We start from the raw sequence: 12,323 nt of genomic DNA on the forward strand, positions 1-12,323 counted from the left end.
TTTAATATCAATTTATTTGTTAACATTAAAGTGAATGGGAAATGAACTACCACAATTCGGTCGCTCGGGGCAGTGCGGATTCGGTTTGTGCGCTCCAGAAAGGCTTGACATTATTTCCACTGCTCTTGCTGGACCAATATAAATATACTTGCCGCTTCTGATAACCAGCCTGGCTTAAGATATGATGTTGTGATGCGTTTAACATTAATTCTGCCGTTCAGACGCATCATCGTAAATTTAATGTTAAAGAAAAAAAAAACACATTATATCTCACTGCACATTGCTTTTAATATACACACGTTCATGAACTAAAATGTTTTCAGCTTATTCTGATTTCTGGTTTAATTAATTTACCTCGCAGACAGATTAACGGCCCCATGTTAAGTCAATGGGAAAATGTAATATTCTGAGAATAAGTGTGAGAAACACACACACATCAACAAAATATGAAGTTTAATCCTTGAAAAATTCATGAATGTATCTTAGAAACTGCTATAATAATAAAATAAACTTATCATTGGAATAAATCTACATCTGAATCTACATCATACACATTAAGGCCTCAGTATTGTCTGACTCGACTTCCTTGCACAGGAGTATCCTCTTTCTACTTGACAAATTGCTGAACACTGTGCCATAAATCCGGCACTCACTCACGCATGCTCGGTGTGTCATGCCATGCGGTCGGTGAACGGTGCTGATGACGTTTTCCCGCAAATGACACTCTCTTGCGCCAGACTCCAGCACCTCCTCAGTCGTAAAAACTCGCTTCTTTTGCCGTGCTAACACTCTTCCAGAGTCTACTGAGACGTCGACGTCTATCGCGTGTCCTGCACAAGACGCGCGGGAATGCCTTGCGATTGCATTGATCAATTTGAACAATTCGCGCCTCATTTGAATTGTCTGAGCCAATAGAATAGGACGTTTGCGGGAAAACGTCATCAGCACCGTTCGCCAATCACATAGCCTGACACACCATGCATGCGCGCGTGAGTGCCGGATTTCTGGCACACTATTCGTGCCCCTGCTGGGTGCGTTTCTTTTTAATGTTAATATCGTGTGCACTGTGTGGCCCCCGGAGGCGGGGGACCCTGAGGCAGTAGACCAGTTGTTCCATTGCACTTGTTGCACATGAACCTACATCTTCCTGCCTGTCTCTTTAGCAACAAACAAACTTGAGCTAATTTCAGTGATTTGGGCTCAATAGGTTTTTATCGCCATGGAATATAGGGGAGCTTTGCGATATTTGTAAACATCAGGGTCCACTACATTGTAGACTGATGGTCCAAGCTTCGTGTCATTTATAGCTCTTGTAATTCTCTTTCCCATTGTCCAAGCACAAGTATTTTTGAATTTGTATTTTTCAGGGTCAGCCACAGAGTAGGCCGCTGGTCCAGGACTGGTTGCTTTTGTAACAGGCATAAATCGTCTTGCTATAAGTGGTGCTGGCCTGGTACAAAATTTGAATTTATCAGCATTCGGAATATTGTAGGCTGCTGGTCCAGGACCAGTTCCTTTTATATCTTGATTAAATCGTCTTCCTATTATTGGTGCTGGACAACTTTTAAATTTGTTGTTATCACAATACATAAGATTGTAAGCTGCTGGTCCAGGAGTGGTATTTTTTATTTTTTTCTGAATTCGTTTTGCTATAATTGGTGCTGGCTTATTATAAAATTTGTATTTATCAGAATCTGTAACTTAGTACGCAGCTGGTCCAGGGCTTGTCGCATTTATAGGTTTTTTTATTCTTTTCCCCATTGTCCACGCCGGACTACTGTGAAAATTAAGTACAGGACAGTCAATTGACAGGTAAGTTCCATCTCCAGTCCTTTTTTCATTTATTCTTTCAATTCGTCGTCCTATTGACCAAGCTGGTGCACTCGGATAAATTGCCGGATCGCATTACTCATTATGGTAATGTCCTGGTCCAGGTGATTTAAATTTAACTCGTCTAGAACCCTAATTCATATGAGGTGTAGCCAAGTCAATCAAATTTTGATTTTCCCGCATAGTAATATAATAAAATATATATGCAAAGCACTTAAATATGTTCTGACCCTTAACCATAAAGAATATTTAAAAATAAAGAAGGAGGCTGAGGCTCAGGAGAAGCTGCAGGGTTTGGTAGAAGTATACTACCGGTCCAATAATTTTATCACATTTAAACATTTATTGTTGGACTTCGAAATATGTACAAAAACTGCAACACCCTTAACATAAAACACTAATAAAAAGAAAACCAAAACCAAACAGTATTTGACCATTTTAACTTCAAAATTCCTTCCCTGGAATCTGGGAATGAAAATCCCACAATGAGATCCGTAAAGAAATTCAGAGCGCTGCACATGTGGGAAAAAATATGAAAGCGGGAAAAAAATAAAATAAAATGACGGAGTGCTGTTGCATGGACGGTCCTGCGGGTTCCCGGGAACGGCCACTCAAGCTGCAGTCCTTCCCCAAGCGGTGCAGTTTCTAACAGGAATATAACCGAGGTGAAATACAGGAGATGGAGCGCAGCGTGGAGCCCAGACACATCCCGGCGCCTTATCTGCCGCCGCCGCGCACATCGGAGCCCGCCATTATCCACTCGGATCACCGTGGTTACGAGCAGCCGCAAACGGTCGGTTCGCGACAGTGTCACAAAGTCTCAAAGGCAACCACACAGAACTCCACCATGCACTCGCAACACACGGCAGTCACACCAGGGTTACACAAATTTGGTGCAATGCCCTGTGATGTGATTGGAAACAATGAATTCCCACAGAATACAAAAAAGCTGTATGGTCTAAAACCACAGCTTGTACCCTGCATTTCAAATGTCATGGGCTAGAAAAAATTTCAACAAAACAAATATTCCTTAAGATAAGAAAAGATAAGATAAGAAGAACTGTATTTATCCCGAGGGAAAATCTTTTGTCAACAACATGCTCAATGCAGTAGGAGGAACAAGAGGAATAAATTCTATTTACAAAGAATAGTACAATAACTCCACGTGTTCATTCATAGTTTTGATGCCTTCATTGAGAATCTACCAATGTAAATGGTCATGAAAATAAAGAAAACACATTGAATAAGAAGATGTGTCCAAACCTTTGGCCTGTACTGTACATGTATGTACACAATAAAATATATTTGTTTCTTAAAATGGCTTGTTTCTTAGTGTCTTGAAGGACCCGTCTTCCAAACTGATAAAACATCAACACACACACACACATTTGGATCATGTGCAGACACTGAATTGTTGTTTGGAAGTGGTGTGCATTTCAAGGGCTGGGAATGACCTTGTGAACTGGCAGGAATATAAATCTAAGCGCAGACTGGAAAGAAGCAGATCAACCAACTTGCAGACAGACTTCAATTATCCGGATTCTGTTGAATTCCAAATGGATCTGAAAGTGGTTCTTATCACAGGATGTTCCTCTGGAATCGGCCTGAGCCTCGCCGTTCACTTGGCCTCTGATCCAAGCAAAACCTACAAGGGTAAGAACTTAAGAAATGTTTCATTGGTTTTTCACCAACTAAGATAAGAACAGCTTCTTTAATAAACTTTATGCTCAGTCTATGCCAGCATGAGGAACATGGATAAAAAGCAGCGCTTGCTTGAATGTGTGAGCGGACACCACAAGGACACCCTGGTCATTCTACAGATGGATGTTACTGACCAACAATCAATACACAGAGCCAAAGACAGCATCACTGAGGGCAGAGTTGACATACTAGGTAAAAACTACAATGTGTGTGAGATATGTAGAGTGTGTGCTTTTTCATGTGCTGGTGTGTTTTTTTTCTTTCAGTTCTTTAGAATGTTTTAGAAACACCATGTAATATATGGGGAGTGTTAATGAACGTCGGATTGACTTGTTTACCAATCAGAGCTCTTGAATAAAAGTACTATGGACATTATACATGTGTGTTTGTGTGTATATAGTGTGCAATGCTGGTATAGGTCTGATGGGACCTTTAGAAGCCCAGTCTGAAGATGTTATGCGTGGAATTCTTGAAGTGAACCTTCTGGGAACCATTCGCACAATTCAGACGTTCCTCCCAGACATGAAGAGGAGAAAAAGCGGCCGATTGTTGGTCACTGGCAGTATGGGAGGACTACATGGTGAGGAAGTATGTGTATGAGGGTAGTTTTAAAATGTGTTGTGTATTTAACCTCATTTGTACTCGTAGGTCTTCCCTTCAATGAACTCTACTGCGCCAGTAAGTTTGCGGTGGAGGGTGTCTGTGAGAGCCTCGCAATCCTTCTCCAGCACTTCAGTATCCAGTGAGTATTTCACCAACACCAAAACCAGTCTCAAGCCATAGCTTATTTTCTGGTCCTTCTAGTGTGAGCCTGATTGAGTGCGGCCCAGTCAACACAGACTTCCTGGTCAACCTGCAGCGGGTGGAGCCAAGAGATTCCTCGCTGGTGGAGGTGGACGATCACACACTACATTTGTATGAGATGTACCTGCAGCACTGCTCATCAGTATTCCAAAATGCTGCCCAGGACACCGAAGATATTGTTCAGGTCTAATTCTTTTATTTGTTGTTTTTTTTATGGGGGTAAAATGTATTGTTTAGCATTCCTTATGTTTCTTCTGTTTGTCTCAGGTTTACCTGGAGGCCATTCAGTCCCCTAGGCCCTTTCTAAGGTACTACACCAACCATGGCCTGCTCCCAATCAGCACACCTGACGGCTCCCAGTACATCACAGCAATGAGCAAAATCATCTTCTCTTCCACCAGTGCTGACGTCTAAGGACCCACTTTACACTTCACACTCATCGGTTCTGTGCTCACTGTCAATATGAGGATGTGCTGGAAACGCTGTGTCTCCAATATCAATTAAAATATTCTTCTGGATGAACGTGCATGCATTATGATCCTGCATTGTTTGTGAGACATTCTTGTCTGCATTAGTTTTAAATTTAAGCGAGTTTCCGTGTGAACAGGCTGCAGGTGTGTGTGGGAGTGTGTGTGTGTGTGTGTGTGTGTTGTTTTTCCTTCTCGCTTGTGATGTCTGCTCTGGATCAGACTGCAGCATTATCCGGGAGACCTTGAGACAAAATGCAAAGATAAAGTCCCAGAGTACCCAAAGTAAGATTTTAATACCCATTGTGCTGAAATTGAGGATAAAAATAAAAAATAACCTTTAAGAAGCTCTTAAATTCTGCTCAGATGTTTTTTGAACTCTCTCTGGAGTTATTCGGTACACTCATCAGACACAAACGTATTTGGCCAGACCAGAACATCATGTATAATAATACAAATAATAAGTTAGTTTTATATAACATATAAAAGTTACAATTTTGGAAGAAATCATAAATTATTGCGCAATAAAGTAAACTGAGACAATTTAACTTTTTGTGAAAAAAAAAATCTAGAATGTAGTATGTTGATACTCTTGCCATGCAGACATGGCTCTGACGTGTGGGATACTAGACGCGTGTTTGTGGAAGCCACCGTCTTTTTCTAGAGCTTTTTTACCATTAATGCAGCCATGTTTGGTGAATATGTCCTCGCAGTCCGAAACACTAAATTGGTGGTAGGCAAAGCAAAAGCTGGCATCATGGTGGAGACCGATACCAGCTTGCACTAAAACATCTGAGTGTCTTTCTGAATGCGTGCTCGGGATAATTCATTCAAATGGGTTGGTACGGGCTATCCATGCTTAAGTCAGGCACACCAGACTGTATATTGTGTTGAGGTTAGAAATGTGGAGCATCTGACATGGAAGCACAGCTGGAGGATTGTGTAGGTTTGTCTGCATCTTTTGGAGTTGGTGCGCTGTGCTCCGTGTTGGTAGCAGTGGTGCTGGGCTCAACCGCGGCGCGGCAGAGGCTGATGATGTCTACTTTTTAATATGCCAGCTATGCATGGCTTTTGGTGTAACCAACCAGAAAATAAATGGAATGTTTACGGTGTGAGTTGAATGATTTGAATCCCTGTATACACATGTGCAGAATGCTCTGTTTGGATGTTAACGCTCCCTTCACTCACTAAACAGCGTGAGAAACTGACTTCTTTTGTAAAGTGCCACTGACCAGATCAGTGACTATATCAGGGCCATGCACAGACATTCAGTATGACTTTTATAGCCACAGTGTTCCCCTGTGTCCCCTGTAAACTAAAAGTGTTGGCCATTTTAATTGCGAGTTGAAAGAGAAATAATTTAACTGAAAATCTATTAAAAAATATCTTCTGACTACAAATACTCACTGACCTAAAATGTCATTGTAGTTATTTTGCTGAGAAAAAAAAATCGCTAACAGCCCACTAGGTTCTTCACCTACTTCAGTACATGCAGTGGTCATCATCTTTTAGCAATATATTGAGATCAGGAAAGAAATGACACTTCATGGCTAGTGAAAGTGAAGTGATTGTCATTGTAAAGCACAGCAATCACAACATAAGGTGACACAACGAAATGTGTCCTCTGCTTTTAATCACCCTTGGTGAGCAGTGGGCAGCCATGACAGTCGCCCGGGGAGCAGGGTGTGGGGATGGTGCTTTGCTCCGCGGCACCTCAGTGGTTTGGGAGGTGCAACTGAGCAAAGCCTTCCCGGCAACCTTCCCAGCAGGGGTCTGTTTCCTTACCCGCTAGGCCATCCACGGCTCCTGTGACAACTGGTGTGTCAGCAGACATCATTAAAATAATTATTGACTATTTACAGATGCTGGGGACAAGAGTATGGCACTATGGGGCAATGTCTCTCACCCATGTTCATAGGGCAAGCATCTGTGGAAGTACTTAGGGTTGCACATTTCTAAAGATATGGGGCAACCACACAGTCAGCATTTTAAAAATGGGCCACCAATGCCTTTTTTCAGGGAGGTTGAACCTTTCCATCCAATGAGACCTTTAAATCAACTAATATGGACACAGAGTGAACTGTATTACAAAGCACCCCACACTGCCCCCTCTACTCTCAGGCAGAAGGTTAAAAGACTAAAAGCCAGCTTCTTACCGGAGGCTGTGAGACTCTGGAACTCTCTGCCTCCATGACTGACCTTATCCACTTTCTGCCACTGCTTTTATGCTGTAATAGTTTGAATACGCTGCTCTGAAGTCTCTTCATGGGCTACATTGTAGCTCTGAAATAGATTTTAAGGTCAGAGTCTCTCATAATGCTATTGTTAATGCTTGAAGTGAACATATTATTTTTACAATTAAAGAAAGACAAAGGTTCCAAAATAGTTTTGCTTGCTTTAAGGAGGCTGAGTAACATTTGCTTTAAAATAATGCCATATATTATCAAATTTCTGGATCTAAGGCAGGGGAAATACAGAGAGAACAATTGAAATGCAAATATTTTTTGCTAATATGCTAAGAAAATGAACTGAAACCATGACCCATGTACAACCCAAACTATCCGCTATTTCAACATAAAATTTTTGTTGTTTATCTTATTACGGAGGAAAATGCCATTTAGAGTGCAATAGCAAAAACACAAATATTGTGTTTAAAAGTAATATTTTAACTCCTTCAATGCAGTCCTTTAATTTTGTAATCTAGTAGGCTCAAAGCAGATGTAAAGCAATTGCAATTGCAAATCAAATTTAAAAAAGAAAAAAAAAAAGATTTGAAATTAAGCGACAGGAAAAAATCATTTCAAGTTGATCTTGCTTCCCTGTCTAACGCTAAGCCTCCATTGGTGTAGTTGAGTTTAGCAGCCTGAGTTCACAGAGCCCCTGGTTTCGAATCCCACCAGGCTGGGCTTGGCAGAGCAGGCCACCAGCACATCCGCAGCGCTCCACTTTGCTCCTATGAGTTTTGGTTTGTCTTGGGCGTAGGCAGACTTCACCTTGCATAGGCATCCGTTCGCACCTGCGTTGTCCTTTATAGCGAGCACAGCAGAAGCCTTCCTCGCAGTCGCTGGACCGCATGCAGCAAGACTTCTTTGATGCTGGAAGAATGAGACATAAATAATCACGTGATAATACAAAACGCTTACAGTAAACGTCTGATCAGAAGTGAAGGAAAAACTTTATAAACATTATACTTATGTATAGGTACAAATAAATAGAAACAAGTTACTATAGTGAGTGAGCCACATCCATCTTGCTCTTTACTATAAGTATAAGAAAATATTTGCATTTAAATATACCTAACATGTTAATAGTAAAAGTACCTGCCTAGTATGCTTTCGAATGCACTGGTTTGTATGTATCATGCTAAAATTGCTGATATAAGACAACAATTCCTGAAGTATCCAGAAGGTGCACCATGTATTATATTTGTGGAAACTCTCAGAGAAAAAGTCAGTGTTTCCTTCTCCTTGAAAAGTAAAATGAGGATCATCCTCACTAAAAATGTGAATTTGTGGCATAGTTGTAATGGAGTACATGAAAAATGTACAGTAATGAAAATATTTAAACTCTTTGAAGATCATTCATGAAAATAAATGAGGAGAGTCAATCCTATTAATTGCACTGTTTCCCCGGGGCCCTATCTCAACACCCCTTCTTTATCTCTCTTTCATCTCCCTCTCTTACCTCTTGGTTTGTCTCTCCCTCCTCTGACACGTCTAGTCTTGCTGTCAGGGTCTGCGACTTTACATTCTTTTTCCTGAAATTAGATGCAAGCCATCTGTTTTGGGGGCAAGGCAATGTGAAACTAGCTCAAGGTAAACTGTCCGGGTGGGCTTGAACACTCCCGAAAGCTGTAAAGCCTATGGCTATGACATAAAAAAATGCTCACCTTAGGAGCCACGTAAGGCCTACTGGTCTGCGATATGCTTCTAGCAGAGTTCTGGATACGTGCATCTATATTCCAGGTTCCTCCCAGACTCACAGGTTCTATGACCTGTGAAATGACCATTACTATTAACATTACATCAGGACTGTTCTTGGAGAAAATTAAGGTTTTACCAGTCCATTTAAATGGGATCAGTACTGATAGTTGTGAAGAATATAATTCTTTTTAATTCCTTTTAATTCTTGTGCAATTTCCCACTTGTGGGACTAATAAAGGTTTATCTTAAATAATATCTTTTCAGCAGTGCGCTGGTGTTATAAAACGGCGCATAGTGAACCACATATAACAAGCTGATCTGGCAACAAAGGAGTGGCTTATGCCAGAGAGCCACGCCCACTTACGGTAAGATATAAGTGTATGCGAGGTGCTCGGACTGTAATTATGGGAAATCTGGCTCTTTTACCTCCCAAGTGACACTTTATAAACCAAATTTATTAACAAAAATGACAAATCTGTATTCATTTTATGGCTTAAAATATAAGATGAATACATTTTAAGGTACAAAAACAAAACCATCTTAAAGATCCAATATTCCAATATATAAAAAAACATTCTGTGTTTGCTCTGCATTGTTGTGTGTCTAGAGTTGGTGGTGGTAACCTATGATACAATCTAAAAGCAATTGTTTCTTACGTAATTGTTTCTTACGTGTTTCAAACATAAAATTGGCCGTGAAAACCGACCCTTTAACCCTGCCATTGGTCGACAGTTGCACCTCAGTTGATATCCCTACACTGCATCGTGCATCATACGATGTTATGCGGAAAACTAAGCAGAGAGCTTGAAACAATAATGGATAGGTTACAATTCATTGTATTCTGTCCACATCAAGCATCACCGCTCATTCTGCACGCTGCAGTCACAATTTGCATAATGGCTGTCCAAGGGTAAAGGGTTTCTATGATCCCTGACAGCAAAAAAGGGAAACACACACTTGAATTGCATACCGGATGACAGCTACATGGCCAATGTCTGCTTTATGAATGACTTATTCCAAGAGCAAAAAATCAACATAAAGTGAAATGGGTAGCAAATCCATGACTAATAACTTGTGAACATTTACCATTATTCCCTCAGTATGCATTTGAGATTGCATTTGTAATAAGCAGATTTTTTTTTGTCCGACGCCACCACCTGTCACCATGTCACGTGGTGTCGCGAGAAAAAGACAATTTAAAGTTTTACGATTTAAACCCCCCTCCTGCACAGTACAGACATGCATGGTGTAGTTGACCCATCCCGTGCGGTTATAAAATGTTATGGAAGTGTTCAATATTAAAAAATAAACACGACATAATGAAATAAACAGCCATTTCAATAAATAACAGAATAAGAATCATATCAATAAATAAGATTATGAAAAAATAACGTTTTGGAAAAAAAACCTGCTGAAATGAAATAAAAGGCCTTTGAAATAATCTGTGTTGTAATGACCATGAAATAATATTTCACAATAATAAGTAAGGTCATACTGCATAATGCAATATATTTCACAATAATTAGCTATATATCAAAATGTGTTTGATCTTGCTATTATATGTCATTCTCTTATTTATTCATATCTATTTTTTATTTCATTATGCCGTATTTATTCTTTAATTTTGAACACTTGCTGTTCATTACTCTTGACATCGGCTCACAGGCATGAGCCGACTCGAATCGCTCAATTCCAAGTCGGTTCCAAGAGCCGTTTCGTTCGCGACCGATGTACCACTATCAGACTGTCCTGTGACCCTTGCTGACAGAAGCTCAGAAACAATATGATGTAAAACAGAACGTCTGAGTAAAAGGGACACAGCATTTCGCGTATTTTAAAGGGTAACCCGCTGTGTCTGACGGGAGATGCACGTCTGGTCGTTACGACACAGTATGCACTCTCCAGACAAACCATAGTAGCGGGGAGATTCTCTTATAATGAGTTATAATATGCTTATAATATGCTATTATAAATAAGCTTGAATAAGTACCCCCCACCCCCCCCCCCCCCCCCCCCCCCCCCCCCCCCCCCCTCCGCAAAGCACTACACAATAGAATACTCCTGTATTACATGCCTAATGCTTTAGATATTAGACTTACCTCCTGATCCATTTCTTCCTTTGACGATTTAATTTCGTTGGAGTTGAAGCAGTGTAAAGATGTAAAAAACAGGGACAGGCAGGTCACGATGAAGAACAGTAACATGACTGACCACAGCTTCTGCACTTCAACCAGCCCGAATGAGATATTTCGTCTAAAGACCTTTCACTTTAGTAAAAAAAAAAAAAAAAAAAAGTCACAGTGAGCACATTTATTTTAAAGTTGTCACTGTCCAGTAAACCCTTTTCATGAATAACCACCAACTGTCCTCTACTCTTTTATATACAGCAGTTCCTACACATGCACTTTAAAGCTCCTGGGCCCTCTGAGATCTTTCCCCACGCCCCTACACATGTAGGAACTTTGAAACTGATTTGGGATAAATATGAAGAACCCTTTGAACAAACCGCATCAATGAGCCCCATGACTGCAGTCGGAAGTGGAACACATCCTGCATTAATCTGCACCTTGCAGATTGGCGGTGAGAAAAAACTTGTGTTTGAAGAAAAGATTTCATAAACCAGTCTGAATAGTGTGTTCATTTGGACTACGAACGTCTTTGAAGTAAGGACCATTTCTTTTTTTTTCCTCCTTTCTTTGTAAATATATGTGGGAAACTTGAACACAAATCCCAACATGTTTCAGACCAGACAAGCGATTTCCTTCCTAAATTGAGAACCATTATCTGTGCTTTGTGTTCCCCTTTTATGTCAGAATCTAGGCTTTGGCAAAACCACTATATTTTTTACTCAGGCACAAAAGGATTATTTGGACTGGTGCTATCTTGTACCCTATCACTAAAATGGTCATGAAACTAATGTAGATATAAAAAAAATGCAATCTTTGTTCACTGTTGCATGTCAGCGATGAACAGAGAATGTATTACCCACAAATGAAACTGTGGACATCCACGGCATTCAAGGTAACACCCTGTGCAGTTGGCATAAACACACACAAGGCCACGAAATGCCACGAATAAAGGAATTTTACTCACTAAAGGGGCTGAGGGGAAACAAGACACAGGTGAATATCTCAGTCATCCAGGTCATGGTTATCTCAAAAAAAGGTTATTGTCCAAACAAATGTTCATTGTCAAGGAACCAAAAAAGTCCAGTTGCTATTGTATTGTTTTTTTTTGAGAAGCTACAGGTGGGACTATTTCAATCAGGCAAACACAATGTGGTGGTGCCCACTAGTGTTACCAGAATATTGTGTTCTTTTTTGTTTATTATTATTTATTAATTGAAATTCACATTAATTGATTTACATCAGTTGAAATCTGTCCACTCATTACAGGTTGATCACAGAGCTAAAGGTGTTGATCAGCGTTTGTGACAATGATGGACATCCCTTTACAACCCAGCCACGGGGGATAAATGTGAGAGTGTATTTCTTGGTGCCGGTCCCAAGCCCAGGTAAACGGTGAGGGTTGCACCAGGAAGGGTAACCGGTGTAAAACTTTTTCCATGTCAATTGTGTGGATAACTTGACAAGATAAC

At 40.5% G+C, this 12,323-nt stretch overlaps 1 protein-coding gene across 1 annotated transcript; it reads left to right on the forward strand.

Annotated features, from left to right (window-relative positions):
• The first annotated feature begins 3,386 nt into the window (after nt 1-3,386).
• On the forward strand, nt 3,387-4,749 carry hsd17b1 (hydroxysteroid (17-beta) dehydrogenase 1). Its single transcript, XM_028996465.1, has 6 exons — nt 3,387-3,483; nt 3,562-3,723; nt 3,932-4,111; nt 4,180-4,273; nt 4,336-4,519; nt 4,603-4,749. Exons 1-6 carry the CDS (start codon nt 3,387-3,389, stop codon nt 4,747-4,749), a joined length of 864 nt encoding a protein of 287 aa, XP_028852298.1.
• The last annotated feature ends 7,574 nt before the right edge of the window (nt 4,750-12,323 follow it).

Source organism: Denticeps clupeoides, chromosome 11 (genome assembly GCF_900700375.1).
Source record: "Denticeps clupeoides chromosome 11, fDenClu1.1, whole genome shotgun sequence".
Classification (NCBI taxonomy): Eukaryota; Metazoa; Chordata; class Actinopteri; order Clupeiformes; family Denticipitidae; genus Denticeps; species Denticeps clupeoides.

Excerpts from the sequence above, each read along its gene's own strand:
- hsd17b1 (XM_028996465.1), top strand. The coding sequence starts at position 3,387 with ATGGATCTGAAAGTGGTTCTTATCACAGGATGTTCCTCTGGAATCGGC. Across the intron at positions 3,724-3,931 it reads GGGCAGAGTTGACATACTAG|TGTGCAATGCTGGTATAGGT; the intron begins GTAAAAACTACA and ends GTGTGTATATAG. Across the intron at positions 4,112-4,179 it reads CAGTATGGGAGGACTACATG|GTCTTCCCTTCAATGAACTC; the intron begins GTGAGGAAGTAT and ends TTGTACTCGTAG.